The sequence below is a fragment of the Denticeps clupeoides genome, chromosome 2, assembly GCF_900700375.1.
Source record: "Denticeps clupeoides chromosome 2, fDenClu1.1, whole genome shotgun sequence".
Lineage (NCBI taxonomy): Eukaryota > Metazoa > Chordata > Actinopteri > Clupeiformes > Denticipitidae > Denticeps > Denticeps clupeoides.
Genome location: NC_041708.1, coordinates 3,013,802 through 3,032,614, shown reverse-complemented (window position 1 = coordinate 3,032,614; position 18,813 = coordinate 3,013,802). Strand labels below are relative to the sequence as shown.

Below are 18,813 nucleotides of genomic sequence, written 5' to 3'. Positions count from 1 at the left end.
TCCCTGTTACTACTGACTATAAGGTGATAAGGGCGTCTACTAAGTGCCATGAATGTAAACTCATACCGGAGGAGATGCATGAAAACATGAGAAAACATGTATGGCTAATGCTAATGCTAACATGCTTTTTACTACCAAAATGTAAAATTTCATTCAAACGAAAAACGGCGCAAGGATGCATTAGTGCTAAGTGGCGAAGGAAGTCAGGCATTTCAGTCAGAGAATGTAAACACAGGCGTGCATCGCCTGAACGCTAACGCTTAAGAAAACACACGCATAAATTAGCTGAAAAGTCCGACTTCCCCACAAGAAAGCTACACAATTTACGGCCAACGATAGTCAGTTATCGCCAAATATTGCGGTGGATGAGTTGATCTAATAATAACAAATCCTTGTTCGCTACAGGCCTAATAAATAATGACATATATTACATTTTGGAGGTTTCATTTATAAAATTAAAATGTTTGCAACTAATTGACCCGTTAAATATTAAATATTTAGTCAGACTAATTGATCATCATGTTTTGTTTGCAGCGTTAAATTAACAAATCTGTTAATTTGCAAGGATAACCAATCATTAAAACAGTTCTTATCCACGGGCTTGATTAGGGACTAGTTACAACCCACGTTGGGGTGTTCGGTGATGGTTACTGGAGGTCAGCTGCAGGCCTGTCGACTAGTCACATGCAATGGCTACTAGGTAGCTGGATAAATGGACATTTTATTTACCACAGCCAAGTGAACAATATGCAGTGTATAACATTTACATCATTTATCAGACGCCCTTATCCAGAGCAACAATCAGTGGTGACAGGGACAGTCTCCCTGGAGCAACTTAGGGTTAAGTGTTTTGCTCAGGGACACAATGGTAGTAAGTGGGATTCCAACCCAGGTCTTCTGGTTCATAGGCAAGTGTGTTACCCACTAGGCTACAACCACCCATAAGAAAAATATAATAAAAATGCAACAAATATATAAATGGTGCAGAACTTGTAATGTAGGGTCCGGTTCCCAGTTGTGATCAGATTCCTTTTTCTTTCCTCGTCATTTGTTCAAAGTCCGCCACCTCAGTCTCGGTCGTGAAGAATTTCCATGATGTCAGTTGACATGCACACAGGGAAAGGGGACGACCAGAGACAGAGAGAGCGCCGTTGTGTGCCGAGGAGGAGGAGGAGGAGAAGAAAAGCCCAGCGGTGTCTCTCACCTCCGGCAAACATTCCACACCGTGCACCCAAATCCTCCTCCAGGGGAGTTTAGAGAGCGAAACACCGACCTCTCACCCAGCTGGCCTGTCCCGGCCATAGATACCCAACATAAACCACACATAACACAGACATGCCGGCAGTAACGCTGGAGTCGTTTAGGTTCAACTATGCCGTACGCCTTACTCGACCTGGCCTGTGTGAGAATAATTGCAAGCACAAGACATTAAAACGTGGTTTAAATTTCATTTATTTGCATATTTTAAGCTGTTTAGTTAGCAACTTTTTTTTTTTTTTTTTAAATAAGTCCAAATTTTAGGGGCAAAGAGTAACTGGTATTTTTTATGCATTCATGCTTCTTCTAAATCAGTAGCATAAATGCTGTGAATCAAGCTTTACATTTTAGAACAGTCAACCTGACAAGAACTTATTCCTGAAATATGCTGTACATTTCCGGCTTATGTATTGATAACCTCTACTTAATTCTGGCCTCTACTTAAATATTAAAAAACCCTGTTACATTTTAAAGAAAATACCATTTTCTTTGTGTGGCCAAACATTAAGGGGCGGGAAAAAAAAAAAAAAATTCTTGAAAAGCAGGGATCCCCCACCTGAGGGATTCTCCAGCAGTAATGAGACATTTGAAGCGCTTGCATTTCCAGCAGTTACCCTCACCTCAGTGTTAAAACCCCAGACATTGCTGCAGAAGGTACACACACGTGCACAGCCCAGCTCTCCTTGGCACCAGACCACGCTGATGCTCGGCCAAAATCAAACATCACCTTCCAAAAAGGTGCTGAACAGACGCACGCTCTGCGCAAATTTCTAGAAGTGACTTCTGTCTGCCCTATTCCAGGCTTCTCCAGCACAACTGTAATTCACACAAGTCATCTCCCCCGTTTAAATGGTCCACAGCACTATCCACATACCGGACAGAATATCGGTTCGATGAGATTTATTTTCCCCATCTCCAAATATTTTAAATCTGCATTTAAAAAAAGAAAAGAAAAAAAAAAAAAAAAAAAAAAAAAAAAAAAGGGGGCTCATGCAAGTTAAGAAACCATCTTATTTAAGTCCTGGTCGAGGAGTTCCGGTTCGGTACGTTTCCTCATAGTAAGAGAAAAACACCAAATAAACCATATTAGCATTCATTTTAAAACATTTAAAAAGGTCTTTTTTTTTTTTTTTTTTTAGAATTTTATTCTATTGCGAGTGCTTTACAATAACAGTGCATATTTTACATATTTATAATCTGAAACAGATTGAATTAAATATAAAGGAAAAAGGACAGAACAGTCAAATTACTACAACATTTCCAATAAAGAGCAAAAGCATATATCGTTCAGGAAAAAAGGAGGGGAGGGGGGAAACAAAGGGGTTCAGTAATTCACACATTTTATATATTTTAACACTCCTCTGACATGGAAAACAATCTCCATCCTCGTTCCAAACCTGCTGGCAAAGCTCTTCAGGATGAGCTTTTTTTTTTTTTTAAATTACAAAAGGCAAAAAGTACATGATACAGGAAAAATAAAGGGCAATACTGTACACAAAACCAGATGAGCGCTGGTGCCACCTGGTGGACAGGGGTTAAAAAAAACCTGACATTTACACAAAGAAAATAAAGTGGAATTACACGCTCAGCGAAAGAAAGAGCGAAGATATTTGCTGAAAACCGGAGGGGGTTCCCCTCTACAGCTAATTTAGGAGACAAAACACTCTCCTATCTCTGGATCTTCTTCCCTCAGACACACACACACAAAAAGACAGACAAGAAAACAGGCATTTCCAGCAGCCCAATTCTTCCTATGAAGCCACCGGCCGGTACCCAGTGGCAGACCTGAGAGGGGTGAAACGGCAAGACCCAAAACATATTAGAAATGAACGAATGATTAATACTTTATTGTAATATTAAATGTTTTGTTTTTATTCCGTTTTGCTACTTGGGGACTCACCCCAAGCTGCTCTTGAGCTGGTGGATGGTGCGCTTGTCCAAGTAGCGGCAGAATAGCGGGAGCAGGTTGGACGGCAGGAACAGTGGCTCCACCAGAGACGTCTTGGAGAGCTGCTGAGCCACGTGGAACACTGTGTCTGTCCTGTAGTACAAGGTACAGGTTTAAAGGATCAAATGAGGTCCACAAGTTCCTTGTGTCGAGGGAGACCCTGCAAAAACCTGTTTTCGCCCTGAGACTTTAAAAGGTCATGTGACACTTTGTGGGATTCATTTAATTAATACGAGTTCCCCTAACCGGTCTATATTCCTGATGTGGCTAGAAATGGCGATACGTGTAAAGAGTGCTTTGGTCCTTCTGCTTCACTGTTCACAGAGCGGCAGGTCGGATCTGGAATTTGTCCCCTTATATAGTCATAAGGGGAAAGGTTACCTCCCATTCCATGAGCACAAATGACATTTTTCTTAGTTCAGTCACGCAAGACTCTGAAGAACCAGTGTGTTAATTTCATTTAATTTTTTTCCTGGAAAAATGGCCACACGGCTTCCTGTCCACGCCAAACATTGTGGTTGGTCAATGGTGTTGATCAAGTCATTTCCATGATTTATTTAATGTCAGGGGATCTTTGCATAAATAAAAAGTAACTTAAGGCACATCTTCAAGAAACTGGTGGACATACCATGTCTCAAAGTCTCCAATGCCGGGCTCCATGGGGGCGTTTGAGGACAGGAGCCTCTCTCCCTGAGACAGCAGTGCATACAGCAATGACAGGCCAAACTAAGGGAATCCACGACACAAAGCAGCTTATTTTAACGACGTACTTGCATAGTAAAACATCTGTACTTGTCTTTAGCAAGCCTGACCGCTAATAAAGGCAATATTTTAAGCAAAATAGTCTACCCCCCCCCCCCGGGCCCCCCATGTAGTTCTGCACAATAATACAGAGGGTCAGCAGCAAACCTCATTCTGGCAGGCAAGGGTGAGGATATTCTCTTTGCAATCAGGCAGTGAGGGGGTGAACTTCTTCAGGACCCCAATCAGCTGACTGAATGACAGGCCCCCAATCACGGCACGAAGTGGCGGGTATAAGACAGGGAGGGCCTAATAGGTGGGAGGAAACGGGGATCGTTGTATGTGCAGGGACCACGTAAAAAGAAAGGTCACACCAACGTGCGAGACGCACGCGCACCATATCAGTGTCTTTGCTCATCAGCACGGGGAGGTGTGATGCCACAGAACTTAGAACGTGCAGCGCCGCGTCACGGCAGAGGAACGGCAGGAGACGTGCCAGCAGCCGCTTCCCCTTAGCAACAAGCAGACAGGGCAGGAACTCCTCACTAGTCTCGCTGAAAGTGGAGAGCATTGATGAGCAGTATTTCATTTAGCAAACAATATTATTCAAACATGTAATTAAACAATTTTAACATTTTAATAAAAAACAAAAAAACAAAACAAAAAAAAACAAAAAACCACACAAACCCACCCCACTCTGGCTCCATCTGATTTGGAGGACAAAGTGAGAAATGGTGATATTTATGATCAAATAAGATTTAAAAAAAATATTAATAAAAAAAAAAAAGGTCAATCGGATCACCAGTAAATAAACCCGGTTACATTAGTCTCCGTTTGAGAGTTGACAAAATGTCTTTCCTTCTATTATTCTTTCGTAATGAAAATCCTTTTCGAAATGCTGCGCTCATGATGAAGGTGGCCTTAATAGGAAGAGAGACATACATACGATACAGTTTCTTGTATCTCATTGGTTACATTAAAAATAAATAAATAAATAAATAAAATAAATAAAACTCATTAAGTAACTTTCTCTGCTAATAAAAGGTCCAAGCAATACACAATCTTATTAAAACCACTGCAATAATGCAATAATTAGGGAAAAAAAAAAAAAAAATGTAAAAATCTCAACAAGCTAAGATTCCGCTTAATTATGGACTTGAAGTATTAAGTCGTGGGTGGATGGGTGTCGCATGGGTGTACACTTACTGGGTGGGTGGGTGTCGCAGCTGGTTGTAGATTTGCACAACCTTCCTCTGCAGTTCCTCCATTTCGCCGTGTTCCTCGTCTGCGGCCAAAAACGACTTGCTCCTGGATTTTTCCTCCACCTCCAACATCACCGTGAACAGCTGGGCCAACACACACAACCATCCACAGGTCCACACAGATCACAGCACCGCGTCCATCGGCGTCAGCGGCGAGACGTGACCTCACCTTCTCTATGTGCACCTCCCACCTGGGCTGACGGGGGTCCTTCTGCTGTTGCTTTAAGGGAGGAAAAAAAAAAAAAAAAAAAAAAACACACACAGAGCAGAACAAACGGGTGTCAGCAGCCAACAGATGACCAATCACCAACTGCTGATACAACGTCGATCTGGTCCCCACGATCCCACTCGAGCCCAAACCCCGCCCACCACAACATATCTTTGGATGTCCAACCTCATCGGTATTGTGAACGTTGACCGCGTCAATTGCCCGTCGTGGAGAGAAGCACGTAGACACGGCAACCTGTCCCAGTGATCCCTCAATATGGACAACTGCATACATGCACAATAAAATTATTCTTTTATTTATTTTTTTTTTACCTTATATACACATCTTAACCACAAGAAACATGTAATGACCCGGTGTGTACGAGTCGCTCTTGGCAACAAAGGGTGTAGTAAGTTTGGGCAGCTCCCTCTTGGACCGTTCCCCCTTCTGCTCTTCCTCTGCCACTCTGGCCTCTTTCCTTTTATAGTATTCCTACAGGGATGACCGAACAGCCATGTGACAGTTGTGACAACACTAGACTACGTGCATGTTTTGGCACAGCATCATTATTTTATTTATTTATTTAAATAAAACTTAAAACCCTTAGAATAAAAAGAAAAATACATGGTCAAGAGGTAGAGTAGGGAGTGGAGTCAGAGTGCCAGTACCTGATAGTAGTAATCATCCACACTCGGGTTGTCACTGTGCAGCTGAATCATCTGCAGGCGGATGATCCACTCCTTCTCTTTCTCGGTCATGAGCTCAGCATACGGGTCCCAGTGCTCGGACTTCCTGCAAGACACGCACCCTTACCCGTAATTTACTGCACCCACAAACCATTAATGGGTTAACAGCCCTGATCGGCCAGTCACCTGCGCAGCCTGCACTGCCTCTGATTCAGGAAGCGTTTGTGCATTGGATTCAGCTGAGTCATTGAACCGGACAGACTGCAATATATTAAAAAATAAATAAATAAATAATTTATATAAAAAAGTTTATATAAAATAATTAATTAAACAAACAAAAAAATAAATAAAAATAAATCATATACACATACCGGAGACGTTGCACTGGATTTGCTGAGGGGCTGTAGAAAGGTGCAGGCCTTGGGGAGACTGGACCAAAGCGCAGCTGCATTATTTTTGGTGTGATGGGTTGAGGAGTAGATGGGTGGGGCTGCAGAATTAAAAATAAATAAAATAATTCCCCTCTTGTCCAATTAAAAAATTAAAAAATAAATAAATAAATAAAAAAGTGAGCTGATTTAAGGCTAGACTGAAAAGTTCGGACGCCACCTGGCTCATGTGCGGTGGGGTGAAGGGATGCTGGGGGCTGAACGAGTGTTGGGGCCGAAGAGGTGAGCTTGGCATCATGGGACTCATCTGCTCTCAGAAAAGAAAGGATCATCGGAGGGGGGTTTATGAAATTGACAATATTCTGATAAGAGTTGTACCGGAGACACGCAGCGGACGGGCGGAGGAGCCCTTAACAGCCCTCCTCGACCCCGCACGGGGGAGTATGGGCGCATTGGCGAGTACGGCCGCATCTGCGAATACGGCCGCATCGGCGAGGGTGGAGACATCTTCCCATAGGCAGTTCTGTCAATCACTCTGACAATGGCATCGTCCTGCAAGCAAAGGGGGGGAATAACGTTGCAAACTCGATTCACGTGTTTGAGCATCCCTTACAAGTCAGGCACTGTCCAACGATCCCCACAAAAAGACAGAAATCCTGGCGGGACTGACTAGGTATAAATCATTCTCACATGTTAGCATTAGGTGCAGATGTGGCTCGTCTGGTACCTGCAGTATCGACTCTGTGAGCTGCTTTGATTTCACGTAGGGCATCAGCCACTGCAACATCGCGAAAAGAGCTGTTTTTGTAACGTGGCGTGGCGTGGCACAGGAATAAAAAAAAAAAAAAAAACACCACACCACAGGAGCAGCACTCACCGCGTTGGAGTTGACATCTTCCCAGTAAGAGCTGTAGCAGTAGTCCACTATGGCACTGTCCAGACTCTACAAAGCAAAAACTGCAGGGTCACGACTCCTGGCATCCGGGGTTTTGAACTGTACCAAGACACAAACCTTCAGACTTAGTCGCCTCTCGATGGTCTTGACCACCGCAGGGTCCTCAAAAATCTGCACCCTGCCGCCACGGCCCCGGGAAATACTTCTCACGTCCCTCTGCCGGACTGTAGCCTGCATCTGGACTTGAGGGCTTACGGCAGGAGTGGGACAGGGAGGGGGGCTCGAAGGATGTTCTGGAGCTTCCTCTTCACACAGGAGTAACAGGTTGGTGGGATCCACAACAGCATCTTCTTGCACCTTCTCTGCATCCTCGTCGTCATCTGAAAAGCATGCACATCTTGTGAAAAATAGTCATTTTAAATTACCCCCCCATCATTAATCCACCTAATACACTAATCTTCGATTAACATGCATTATTTAAAAGAAATATTTAAACTGGAAGTATTCCAGAAGTGTCAGTCAACTAAAAACCACAGCAAAAAAAAAAAAAAAAAAAAAAAATCTACTTACACCTAAAGAACATAGTGGTGTTATTACACAGGGGTCTATTGCATCATTGGGATAGTTACTCAAGTAACTGCAAACCGGCGATCAGTAAGGTCACTGGGACTATATTTGGCCGGTTCATCAGAGGTGGGCACACTACGGCCCGCTGAAGATTGGTATAGAATTGCAGAGATAAGTCATAATTATGACTGCTCTCATTTGAACTCGTCCTGTGATATCTGGCACCGTGATCTTAAATGTATAAACAACGTATTCTTGACATTCATGACTACATTTGAATCATTTTAATTGTACAAGCTTGTAAACAGAACCATTATTTATTTATTTTTTTAAAAAACTTACTTACTAGCAATTACGCAGCTGCTCACCTACACAAACCGCCCACCTGCAATAAGCTTAATTTATCCCCCACTTAACGCACATCTTAACATGCAACATCCAACTATTTACATCCAACCCACTCGTCTTTCTTTTTATTCTTTTTCCTTACCAAAAGGAAAGTAATTGTCATTGTGATACGCGGCAGCACAGCACACGGTGCACACGGTGAAATGAGTCCTCTGTATTTGAGTGAGCAGTGGGCAGCCATGACAGGCGCCCGGGGAGCAGTGTGTGGGGACGGTGCTTTGCTCAGTGGCACCTTGGCGGATCTGGATTCGAACCGGCAACCTCCTGATTACGGGGCCACTTCCTTAACTGCTAGGCCACCACTTAGTTTATCAAGCCTTCTTGCAAAGCAAAGGCTGATCAGCAACACAGTTGATGTCATTTTTTTATGTTTATGTCTGATATGTATGTTAAAATTTGCCCACCCCCTGCAATATCTTGTGTTTTTATGACTGGGGAGAAGACACTGGTGCAATACTGCCCCCTATCTGTCCGAGCTGCCCAAAGCTTCATTTTGCACCTTTAAAAGCATTCCTACCCAGACCGAACGTCTCCTCGTTATAAAGGTCGATTTCTTCGTCCTCCTCGGCCATCTCCTGCAGCAGGCCGCACTCCTCCATCTCCTCTTCTCCCTCACTCCACTCGCCGCCGTTCTCGGGCCACGCCGGCTCGGGGACGGAGTCCTCTGGCGCCCCCTTTCGGCAGACAGCACTTTCAAAAGCCAGCTGCAGAATCCCTAAACGCTTCCATCCCGAACAAGGACACGCTAAAACGTTCAAACGAGCGCGCAAGGAACGTTTAACACGTACCGCAAACGGGCCACGTGGTTTTAAGGAAAAGTTTAATATTTACGCATATTGAATATCAACGCGGGCGGGAAAACGCACGAACACCTTTCGCCTTTCTCTGGCTACGTTTTCAGGCCGTACTCACAGTCTTTTCCGAGTCACTCATCGCAGCGCCCTGAACGAACCTTCAACTCTCGTCACGTCTCGACACCGCTCCGTCCGCGCCACGCTTGCCGGCCCATTTAAACGCGCGCACCTGTAGCCGGTGGGCGGGGCCGGTGGCACGTTGGCGCGATGACGCAATCGCGCTTTTTTTTTTTTTCTGGAACCGTCCGGCTGTGAATACATTTCCTTTATATAACATTCTTGTATGAATCATTTTATCAGTTTGTATTCATTGTTTCTTCCTCTATATTTAATTGTGCCCCCAAGTAGAGTGGATTTAGAGTACTTTTTTTTTCCTGTTGTTGAATGATATTGTTATTGAGGGTTTTTCTAAATGTACCACAATATGTAATTGAAATGATTACCGTTTGTAGACACATAACGTCATTAATTCCACATTGGACATTTAAAGTCACACCGAAATAATTTTTTTTATTATACATTTGGTAATGTTGCATATTGAAAAGAAGCAATTAACAATATCCTTCTTGTTTAATTGCATAGCAAAGGTAAATAGTTTTGGCAAATCTTTGGCATGGCAACGTTTCTGAAAAAAAAAAAAAAAAAAACACAACAGGAATGAATAGAATTGGAATTACAATTTCGTGTTGAGTTGAAAAACGTATATATTAAAAGGTCCTTCACTGGAAATGCTGAATTCTTAATTCTTAATCAGCAAACAGTATTTTAATGGCCCCAGAGCTCAAGTGCATTTGTATAAGGCAGATAAGGTAATTGCGGTGATAATGCAGCTTTGCTGTGTAGCTTTGGCAATGTATTTAAGTTGACTATGTATAGTAACTTCTTTGGCCAATTTCTCCTTGCTCCTCATATTAATATTCCCTGAAATTCCCTGAATGTGACAGGTTGCCTGAGGAACGGGCTCTTTTTGAAAATCTTGCTGTCTTTTCAGCCGAACAGCTTGAGGTGGCAGGGGTGGCAGTACGGTTTGTTGTCCTGCTCCTTGAAGCAGCCCTTGCTGAGTGGCTTGAGGCAGAAATTGCACACAAGGTGGTTGGGGTGGAACTTGGCGCCCATGGCGGTGACGCAGCGCCCGCGGATGGGCTGCTGGCAGGCCTGGCACACGCTGCCGCGAGACTGGTGGTAGTGAGCTTCGCACAGGGGCTGGCCCTCGTGCTCGAAGAAGCTGCCGTTCACGAACGGGCTGTAGCACTCCTGCGGGGAAATAAACATGCAGAAACTAGGTACGGTGGTCGAAACAAATCGAAAGGGGTCAGAAGGTCGACTCACTCGGCATACGAAGCACTGCGGATGCCAGAGAGCGTTGAGGGCGGAGATGTAGTTCTCCATGATTGGCTGGGAGCAGCCTTGGCAGCGGGACGCGAAGAGAGACAGGAAGCACTGCTGGCAGTACTGCTGCCCCTCCCGGTCATGGAAGCCTGGAGACGCGAGAGGGAAAGTTAGCAACGTCCCCTCGGGCTTCCTTACGGCCCAATCGACAGACGACATTACAGGTCACATGCTGCACAAGCTAAAGCCACAGCACACAAAGAGAGTCCTGGTAAATGGCTGGTACCTTGCACAAATGGCTGGTACCATGCACAAACTTTTAATTTAATTTTTAACTCTTTTTTTTTTTTTTACCTTGCACAATTACCTTGTTATACTTTGACTCCACCTATTTGCACACCTTCGCCCTACCTGTTACACATATTTTATGTTTTAGGTTAAAGACATAAAAGTGTAATATTTGGTTATGTTTGCAATATTTGCATATTGGTTCATTGTTTACTTGCAATATATTGCAATACTATGGTCTGTAGCAGTTGCAAAAAGCATTTCACTGCATATCATACCGTGTATGACTGTGTATGTGACAAATAAAATTTGAACTTGAACTACCCTGAGAGGCTGAGATGCTGATGCTGTTGCCAAGCAACACAATTAAGTTAACGCCGTGACCGATAAAACAAACGAAACGCAGTGGAGACTATCGCGGGGCGCGATTTACCTTCGTCCCCAAACGTTCGGCTGCACTTCACACAGCTGAAACACTCCGGGTGCCAGTTCTTATCCAGGGCGGTCACCATTTTCTGCGGAGCAGCACAGAGCAGACACTCATGAGCACCCGCGGCGAGCCCCCACCACATACTCATGGGCTGACCGCCGAATACCGACTACCGACATGCAGTATTGGCTTGTTGCACTGGGCGCAGTGTGGGGAGTAGAGACTGAAGTAGTCCGGCTCGCAGTACGGCCGGCCGTCCTTCTCAAAGAAGTTCCTGTTGCCCAGCTCGCACTCACACTCTGAGCAGACAAAGTGCTCCGGGTGCCACACCCGCCCCAGCGCCGTCACCACCTGCCGGGGAGAGAGAGAGAGATGCTGAATTCCGATCGGCCCCTTGGGACGACTGCTGAACTTGTCAAAGCAAAATGCGGCAAGCGTCACCTGACCAACGACGGGCTTCTGACAGGCTGAACACATGCCCTTCGAAGAGGTGGGGACGCCTTGTCTACTCAGATCCGATTGGAGGAGCCCCAGCATGCTGTCCAATGAGCCTCCAGGCTGTGCCTGAGGGGGCGGGGCCAGCTGCTGCAGCGATGTCACCACTGGATTTCCTGCAACGGGCGGCTGTTCGGGACATACAGAGATTGTCACACCCGGCCAGCATGCGTTCATAACATATGGTCCCCGAGGGGAAGTGGGCGGAGCTTACCGTGCTCTGAACTCTGAAGTCGGACAGGGAAGCCATGAGCTTATCCAGTTCTAGGGTGGCGGACGTGGCCGAGGGCTTCGCTGAACTGCAGAGAGTAACAGAGGCAGTTAAGGCCGTCCATGATATATTAAATTATCATCGGGGTAAACAATCATTTCTTTAGGGGTGAGAAGCATATGGGCGTAGCTCATATTTTGCCAGCTTTCCAAGAGAAAAACAATGAAAAAACATGATCTAATTTTGTGTGTGTCTATTTCAGTTTTAAAACACGTTTCTATGAACGTGTGGATGACAATATATTATATTTTATTATTCAAACCCCTTTTTAAGTTTAAACAAAAAGTGAAGGAAAAACTGCTTCTGTGTTTTCTGAGTCACACGGTTCTCTATTTGGGCACAGCATGACAGTCACTTGGGTATCAGATCTTTTCAGAGATGAGTCCGTAAAAGTTTAAAGGAGGGTGTATGGCGGCGTGCTGATGGGTTTTGTCGGTATTCTGACCCAGTGGATGAGGAGGAGGAGGACCCTGTTTTGGAGTTGTGGAAATCCTTCATCTTCTCCCTCTCATCCTTCTTAGTGCTGGGGAACTGGGCTAGAATCTCATCTGATGGAGACACGGTGAGTGAGAATGGAATGAGGGAAAAGGGAAGTAAACGAAGGAAAACCTTCACACATGCACGGTAAAGAAACCCTGTATCAACAGACATACCGATTTCTGAGTTAGACACAATAAACGTACAAATATGCGACTTTTCTTGTCATTAATATAGCATGAAGGTTTAGCTTTGTGACTAAAATGATGACTAAAATGATGTTGGACATTCAGGATGTTGAAGATGCACCATTAAGGCGCACACACACACACACACACACACACACACACCTGTGATGTTGAATTGTGTGGCGTTGAGCTCCTGCAGCAGGTGGTCGAGTTCACTCAGCCCACCACCCAGCACCGACGAGGAGGAGAACGCAGGCGGCTCGGGGGTCCGCGGCGAACGGGGCTTACACACCGTGCTGCACAGAGGGGAATCATTTAACGCTTCCGATTTACCAACCATTACACTCAAATGCAAGCTAAACGCCTGCGTTCCCCTTTGGGGGTCTGAACCACCTTCGTTTGAGGTGTGGCTTAAGGAATCTGGTGAAGTTTTACAAGTGATGCGCTTTCTGATATTTTGTGATAATGATTGTACATTTCCTGTATGCCAATCACATGTCTTTAAAGTTGTACATGTGTTACTGCAATTTTGTAAAATTATTGTTAATAGTTCATCTAGGTTCTGATTTGTTGGTTTCTGTATTATAAAATATTTAGAAAAGATATCAAACTTTACTGAAATATGACTTAAATGTGGCTTCATATTAACATCAGCCAAGGAAATCACAGAGAACAGAAGAAAACAGAGGGAATGATTTCATTAAAAACTGCTTTGCCAGGCTAATTCAGTTAATGTCGGTCCCCACCCCATTCTGCCCTGTCATTACCCATCGTCATCATATGCTTATGAAAAAAATAACATTTATGTGAGAGATAATACAGTTAATTTCACTATTCCCTATAACAAGCTGTTATTTAGGTTTTCTTGGCTAAAGAGAGAAAATTATGAAGTGCTGACAAAAAAAAAATTGGTGGGTGAAGGGGTTCCTGTGTTTTCCTCATGAAGGTGCTGACGATGATGATGAACAGTGTGAAGAGCAGCTCAAAAAAGTAAAGACTCTGAACAACCTGATTCCAGCAGGACGCAGATTAATCAACAGCATTAATAAAAGTCACTAAACGCACGATGACAGGACTGTAACATGGGCTGATTAGAAGATCTGAAGCTCCATTACGGCCTCCAGTATTCACTCATGGATCTTACAGTACTGCACAGGAACGATTTTTGCCTCTTTCCCGAAATAAAAGGCTTCATCCGTGTGCCCCCCCCCCCCATAATAACAGTGGGATTTTTATTTAGGACCTGGTTGTGGGTAGAAGTATTTTTTCATCCTGGAACCCTGTCATTTTGTTGTTAGTCTACAGGGTTCTCAGGTCTCAAGAGAGCTGAGGAAAGGTGACTCCCTTGGCCACAAGCCATTTGAGGGTGAATAAGTAAGAAGTTTAATGTACTTTCTCGGGCGCTCGGGAGAAGTTTCATTTGAATCGGATTTACTGTCCACTCCTCCAAAGCCTTTCATCTTGCATTCGAACCGATCCTGCCAGGACACGGCGTACCTGTACAGCTTATCCGCGTTGGCGTTCTGAGGTCCGCTGGACTTCATCGCCGTGGAAACAGTCTGCAGAGTGGCACAGGCGTAAGGGCGCATAATGCAGCGTTAAAGACGGCGTGTGAGGAAGGTGAGGTGGACGTTTCGCGGCTTACTTGCGGCGGCGTGTACGCAGGCGGTGGGGGCCTCGCTTGGGCAGGGTCCTGGTTGCCTGCAGGTGGAGGGTCAGAGGTCGCCGGCGGATCGGAGGTGAGGAGCACCGGACATCTGGCCAGCGGAGAGGTGGAGCTCTCCAGATCGGCCAAGAGGGCATCTAACAGAGAGGGGTGTGGATAAAGCGGGGCGGTGGGGCAAAATAGGGCAGAATGGTGCCAGAGGGTGAGGTTACAAGGGACTGCAGGGGTCAAAGGTTAAAAGAATGTGTGAGTCCTGGGATGTTTTATGGCAACTGGGCCCTCTGCCATTTCCTACGATGTTTTCACACAGTTATACTTGGGTGAGTTGCAGGCAGAGGCGTGACCACGAGGGGGTTGGAGGTCGTGCCCACCCTGCCAAAACGCTCTGTCTGTCCAATGAAAAAAAATACAAGCGGAGCTGCTTTCCAATTGGTCCGTTTGAACTGGGGGCGTGTCCGTCTCTGCCTCCTCCACTAGACAGCACCGTGCGGCTCGCAGTTCACTTCGCCACATACTTAGCAGCGTGTTTTAAACCTGCTGATTGCATTTTTAATTAAAACAGCATATAGGTTCCATTCCTCTTTTATTTATCTGCTTGGCACATGGCGCACCCATGTCGGGAACCGAAGCGCCAAAACATGTAGATGAACCTACAAAACCCTCCAGCTCCGCGCCCAAACTGAGTCTGGTCCGCCCGACCTGAACAGCCCATATTAATGGTTCCTCCCAAGCACACGTTCGGAAAGACACTCAGGAGTCTTAGTGCGAGCTGGTATCAGCCTCGAATCAGTCATGGTTGGAAAATTCGCCTTTTGCTTCGCCCGCTGCGGACATCTCCGCGAGGACATATTCACCAAACGTGGCTGCACTTGGTGGAAAAAAGAAGCTCCAGACGCCGGCTTCCACAAACAGGCGTCTTGTATAGCGCCAGAGCCATGTCTGCACGGCAAGAGTATCGGCGTACTACAACATACATGTAGTCAGAATTGTTTCTTGGTAATATGGTTATATGGTATATAAAAAGTTATTATTATATAATAATAATCCCACTTGTGCCAGATATCCTGATTTTTGGGGCAGCAAAGCACCGTCCCCACACACTGCTCCCCGGGCGCCTGTCATGGCTGCCCACTGCCCACTCAGGGTGATGGTTAAAAGCAGAGGACACATTTCGTTGTGTCACTGTGTGCTGTGCTGCAGTGTTTCACAATGACATTCACTTCACTTTACTGATTGTAAGTCGCTCTGGATAAGGGCGTCTGATAAATGCTGTAAATGTAAATGTAATTCTATATTAGGGCAGTGGTGGCCTAGCGGTTAAGGAAGCGACCCCGTAATCAGAAGGTTGCCGGTTCGAATCCCGAGCCGCCAAGGTGCCACTGAGGTGCCACTGAGCAAAGCACCGTCCCCACACACTGCTCCCCGGGCGCCTGTCATGGTGCCCACTGCTCACTCAGGGTGATGGGTTAAATGCAGAGGACAAATTTCACTGTGTGCACCGTGTGCTGTGCTGCTGTGTATCACATGTGACAATCACTTCACTATTAAATAAATAATGGGGGTGGGTATTTTTTGCCCATGACGTTCTGGTCACACCTCTGGTTGCAGGTTAAAAAACAAGCAAGCTGACACATACACACACACACACACACACACACATAAGTGCTAACAAACTCTAGCACAGAAGAAAGACAGACACATGCAGAAAGCTACGTACCAAACATAACAATACGAGGACTGAGGGGATAATTAGGCGAGTCAGGCATTCCTACAAGGAGACAGACAGGTTCAGTGACCAATCACAGGCATTGCAATCAGATCAACCAATCAGCAAGCATGTAACTCACACGCGGCAGGGCGAAGCAATTAAAGGCAGAAAGAGGGAAGGAGACGAGGAAAATAAGCTGAGCTGCTGACGGACGCTTGGGCACAGGAAGAGGAATGTTCGGCTGCTGATAGCGCCTCGTCCCCGTCTGCCCCCCGCAAAAAAAAAATTTTAAAAAGGCCCAGCGCCCTGAGAACAAAGAACACACTACAACCTTTATAGGAACGTTCATATTTGAATCCTAATTCTTTCAACAATCGATGAGACGTCAAAGTGACTTTGACAGTTAAGGAAACTTTGGTAAAACAGGTCGAATTTTACATCCCCACACTTTACATGGGCATTGTGGCAAACAGAAGCTCGATGATTTCACAAGTTTGTATTGACGTATTAGCAGCGCATGGTACATAAACTTTTCAGAATGAAACTCATTCAAATAAGTATTTATGCATATTGGGTGGTAGTAGCCTAGTGGGTAAGACACTCGCCCATGTACCAGAATACCGATGTTCAAATCCCACTTAACTACCATTGTGTCCCTGAGCAAGACACTTAACCCTGAGTGTCTCCAGGGGGGACTGTCCCTGTAACTACTGGTTGTAAGTCGCTCTGGATAAGGACGTCTGGTAAATCTGTAAATGTAAATATTGCAACAAAGCGGGAGCGTTAAAATGAACGCTGTCGTTTGTTTAATGTGCTTTATCATAGTGAAAAACTAAACTCTCTAATTAATGCTCATGAGTAAATCTTTTTTTTTTTACTTTACTATAACTATTTATTCACATCACGCTGAGATATTAGGTGTGACAGATCACTGTTTGCAGTGATGCCTGCCGTATGATGGGGTTTTTTTTCTTCTTCTTCGCTCAGGGCATTTCAGGCAACCTTCATTTCCGAACCTTCATCTCTGAATACGAAGAATAAGCTCGGCCTGTTGCAGCGAGTCACGTGGGGTCCGAGCCTCGCTGGCTTACGACCGCGGTGGAGGGCCGCCGGAGTCGGCCGGTTTGCTCGTGTGGTCCTCAACACACCCGCTATTTATTTGCTTTGTTAATAAATCATTTGAATGTCCTGCAGGCGCCGCGGCCCCACTGATGAGGTCGATTCATCGGAGTTCGGGCTGTTTGCCTCTTCACATTTTTTAGTGACTCATGCTGTATTAGACAAGAAACATGCATTTGGATCACACACACACACACACACACACACACAAAGGAGTGGTCATATTTGGAGCTCGGCTTCGTCTCATTGGGAACTCTGACCATATTTAGCATTGGCGCGCAGTTGGCTTGGCCGGGGCCGCCGATGACTTGTACAAACCGCACTCTCCCCCCTCCGACATCAGTGCAGCAGGAGGGCATAAACACAGCAAGCACCTCGCCGCTGCTGGAGGAGCCACCCAGGACGTAGTCGCCTCCAGATGTGGAGGCCCCAAGGGCCCAGAACCACACACACACACACACACACACACACACACATACGCGCAAAAAATAAAAACTTTCCCGCCGTGGAGGCTTTCACTGCTTCACATTTGGGGCCTTGGCCGTGTCTAAAAAAAAAAAGAAGAAAAAAATCCTCCTGTACCGCCAGCGTGTGACCAACATCGCCGCAGGGGGAGAAGGGGGGCGAACGAAGCTCTGCGTGAGAGTCGAATGGACGAACGAACGGATCCTTCTACGCGTCTCGGCTCGTCTCGCGCTCACACCGAGACGCGCCGATCCGCCGAAGCGTTACGGTTCTAACGGGCCTAACATCTGGCGGCGTGTTTTCAATAAGCGCTGCAGATGTGCGCGTCGCGGACTTAAACACGTTCGTTCGAACGCGCATCCGTGGAAATATGACACAGAGACGAATAAGACATCGGGTCGCTGAGGGGGACCTGAGGGAAAAAAAACCTTTAGACAGAAAATCTACTGTGGATACGTACCTAAATCTTCCATCCCAAGTGTAGAATTCCACGAATATTCCCGAAGGGGAATTAAAAATAAATGGAAACAAAAATGTATGAAGTGTGTATGTTTCTTCCCCGCTGCAGGAAAACGACAAGCAGCGCTAGTCGTGAATAACTTTTTTTTTCTTCCTCCGGACAAGGCGTTATTCCCGGACTAGGCGTCCCGTTTTTTCCCCTCCTCCGGCTCCCGCGGCGCGGAGGGCGGGGCTACATGACTGCGCGTCCCCGCCGGTGACGTCACCGCGCACATTCCTAGCCCATATTTGGGGTTGAAAATTGCTGTGTTGAGAACGAAGTTTGCGGCTCCTCGCCACCTTAAGCGGGAGAGTAATTTAGCGAGAACTACCTTAAAAATATTTTATAACGATACATAATCAGATTTTAAAAAGTTTGATCTGCATATGGTGAGAGCCATCATAATGCCATCATAAGCTGTTTTTCAGCATTAGATGCACCGCCAGAGTTTATATGTACATTTGTGGTCATCATGTGTAGATTTTCAGACAGAGGACTTCACTTTGAAGTCCACCTCACAACATTGCGCATTGTTTCCATCAAGCAATAGATATGGTATTTATTCCATAAATAAAGTCACTCACTCTGGGCTGCTAAAAACCCAGTTAACATAACGTTGTTGTAATAGTATGTCGTGAAGATGACAAAATGAATGTATTTCAA

General features: G+C 45.6%; 2 protein-coding genes across 8 annotated transcripts; both read right to left on the bottom strand.

Moving 5' to 3' along the window:
• Positions 1–2,418: 2,418 nt before the first annotated feature.
• On the bottom strand, positions 2,419–9,337 carry patl2 (PAT1 homolog 2). The gene is made up of 19 exons (XM_028969988.1): positions 9,274–9,337; positions 8,879–9,035; positions 7,504–7,736; positions 7,369–7,434; positions 7,219–7,269; positions 6,870–7,043; positions 6,712–6,798; positions 6,474–6,592; positions 6,289–6,363; positions 6,085–6,208; positions 5,788–5,908; positions 5,603–5,700; positions 5,378–5,428; positions 5,153–5,292; positions 4,344–4,500; positions 4,115–4,255; positions 3,834–3,931; positions 3,158–3,298; positions 2,419–3,042 (listed from the first exon to the last, which is right to left on the bottom strand). The coding sequence occupies exons 1-19, from the start codon at positions 9,292–9,294 to the stop codon at positions 3,009–3,011; spliced, it is 2,088 nt and encodes a 695-aa protein (XP_028825821.1). The 5' UTR covers positions 9,295–9,337; the 3' UTR covers positions 2,419–3,008.
• Positions 9,338–9,870: 533 nt separating this feature from the next.
• Positions 9,871–18,329, bottom strand: LOC114784710 (transforming growth factor beta-1-induced transcript 1 protein-like). Of its 7 annotated transcripts, XM_028970318.1 has the most exons (13): positions 18,112–18,329; positions 16,207–17,733; positions 16,077–16,127; positions 14,339–14,496; positions 14,191–14,252; positions 12,856–12,989; positions 12,474–12,576; positions 11,972–12,056; positions 11,704–11,886; positions 11,440–11,613; positions 11,266–11,347; positions 10,545–10,693; positions 9,872–10,469 (listed from the first exon to the last, which is right to left on the bottom strand). In XM_028970318.1, the coding sequence occupies exons 3-13, from the start codon at positions 16,123–16,125 to the stop codon at positions 10,203–10,205; spliced, it is 1,446 nt and encodes a 481-aa protein (XP_028826151.1). In that variant the 5' UTR covers positions 16,126–16,127; positions 16,207–17,733; positions 18,112–18,329; the 3' UTR covers positions 9,872–10,202. The 7 variants fall into 7 exon arrangements, with proteins under 7 accessions (XP_028826150.1, XP_028826153.1, XP_028826147.1 ...); XM_028970317.1 differs by having other exon boundaries at positions 9,871–10,469; positions 16,077–17,733; XM_028970320.1 differs by having other exon boundaries at positions 9,871–10,469; positions 16,077–17,338.
• Between the last annotated feature and the right edge of the window lie 484 nt (positions 18,330–18,813).

Coding starts and splice junctions, on each gene's coding strand:
- patl2 (XM_028969988.1), bottom strand. CDS start 9,294: ATGAGTGACTCGGAAAAGACT. Junction 7,737..8,878: donor CGAGGAGACGTTCGGTCTGG/GTAGGAATGCTT, acceptor AGAAGGTGCAAG/AAGATGCTGTTGTGGATCCC. Junction 5,701..5,787: donor GAGCGACTCGTACACACCGG/GTCATTACATGT, acceptor GCATGTATGCAG/TTGTCCATATTGAGGGATCA.
- LOC114784710 (XM_028970314.1), bottom strand. Junction 12,990..14,190: donor AACGCGGATAAGCTGTACAG/GTACGCCGTGTC, acceptor CCCTCTGTGCAG/CACGGTGTGTAAGCCCCGTT. Junction 12,577..12,855: donor CACACAATTCAACATCACAG/GTGTGTGTGTGT, acceptor TGTCTCCATCAG/ATGAGATTCTAGCCCAGTTC.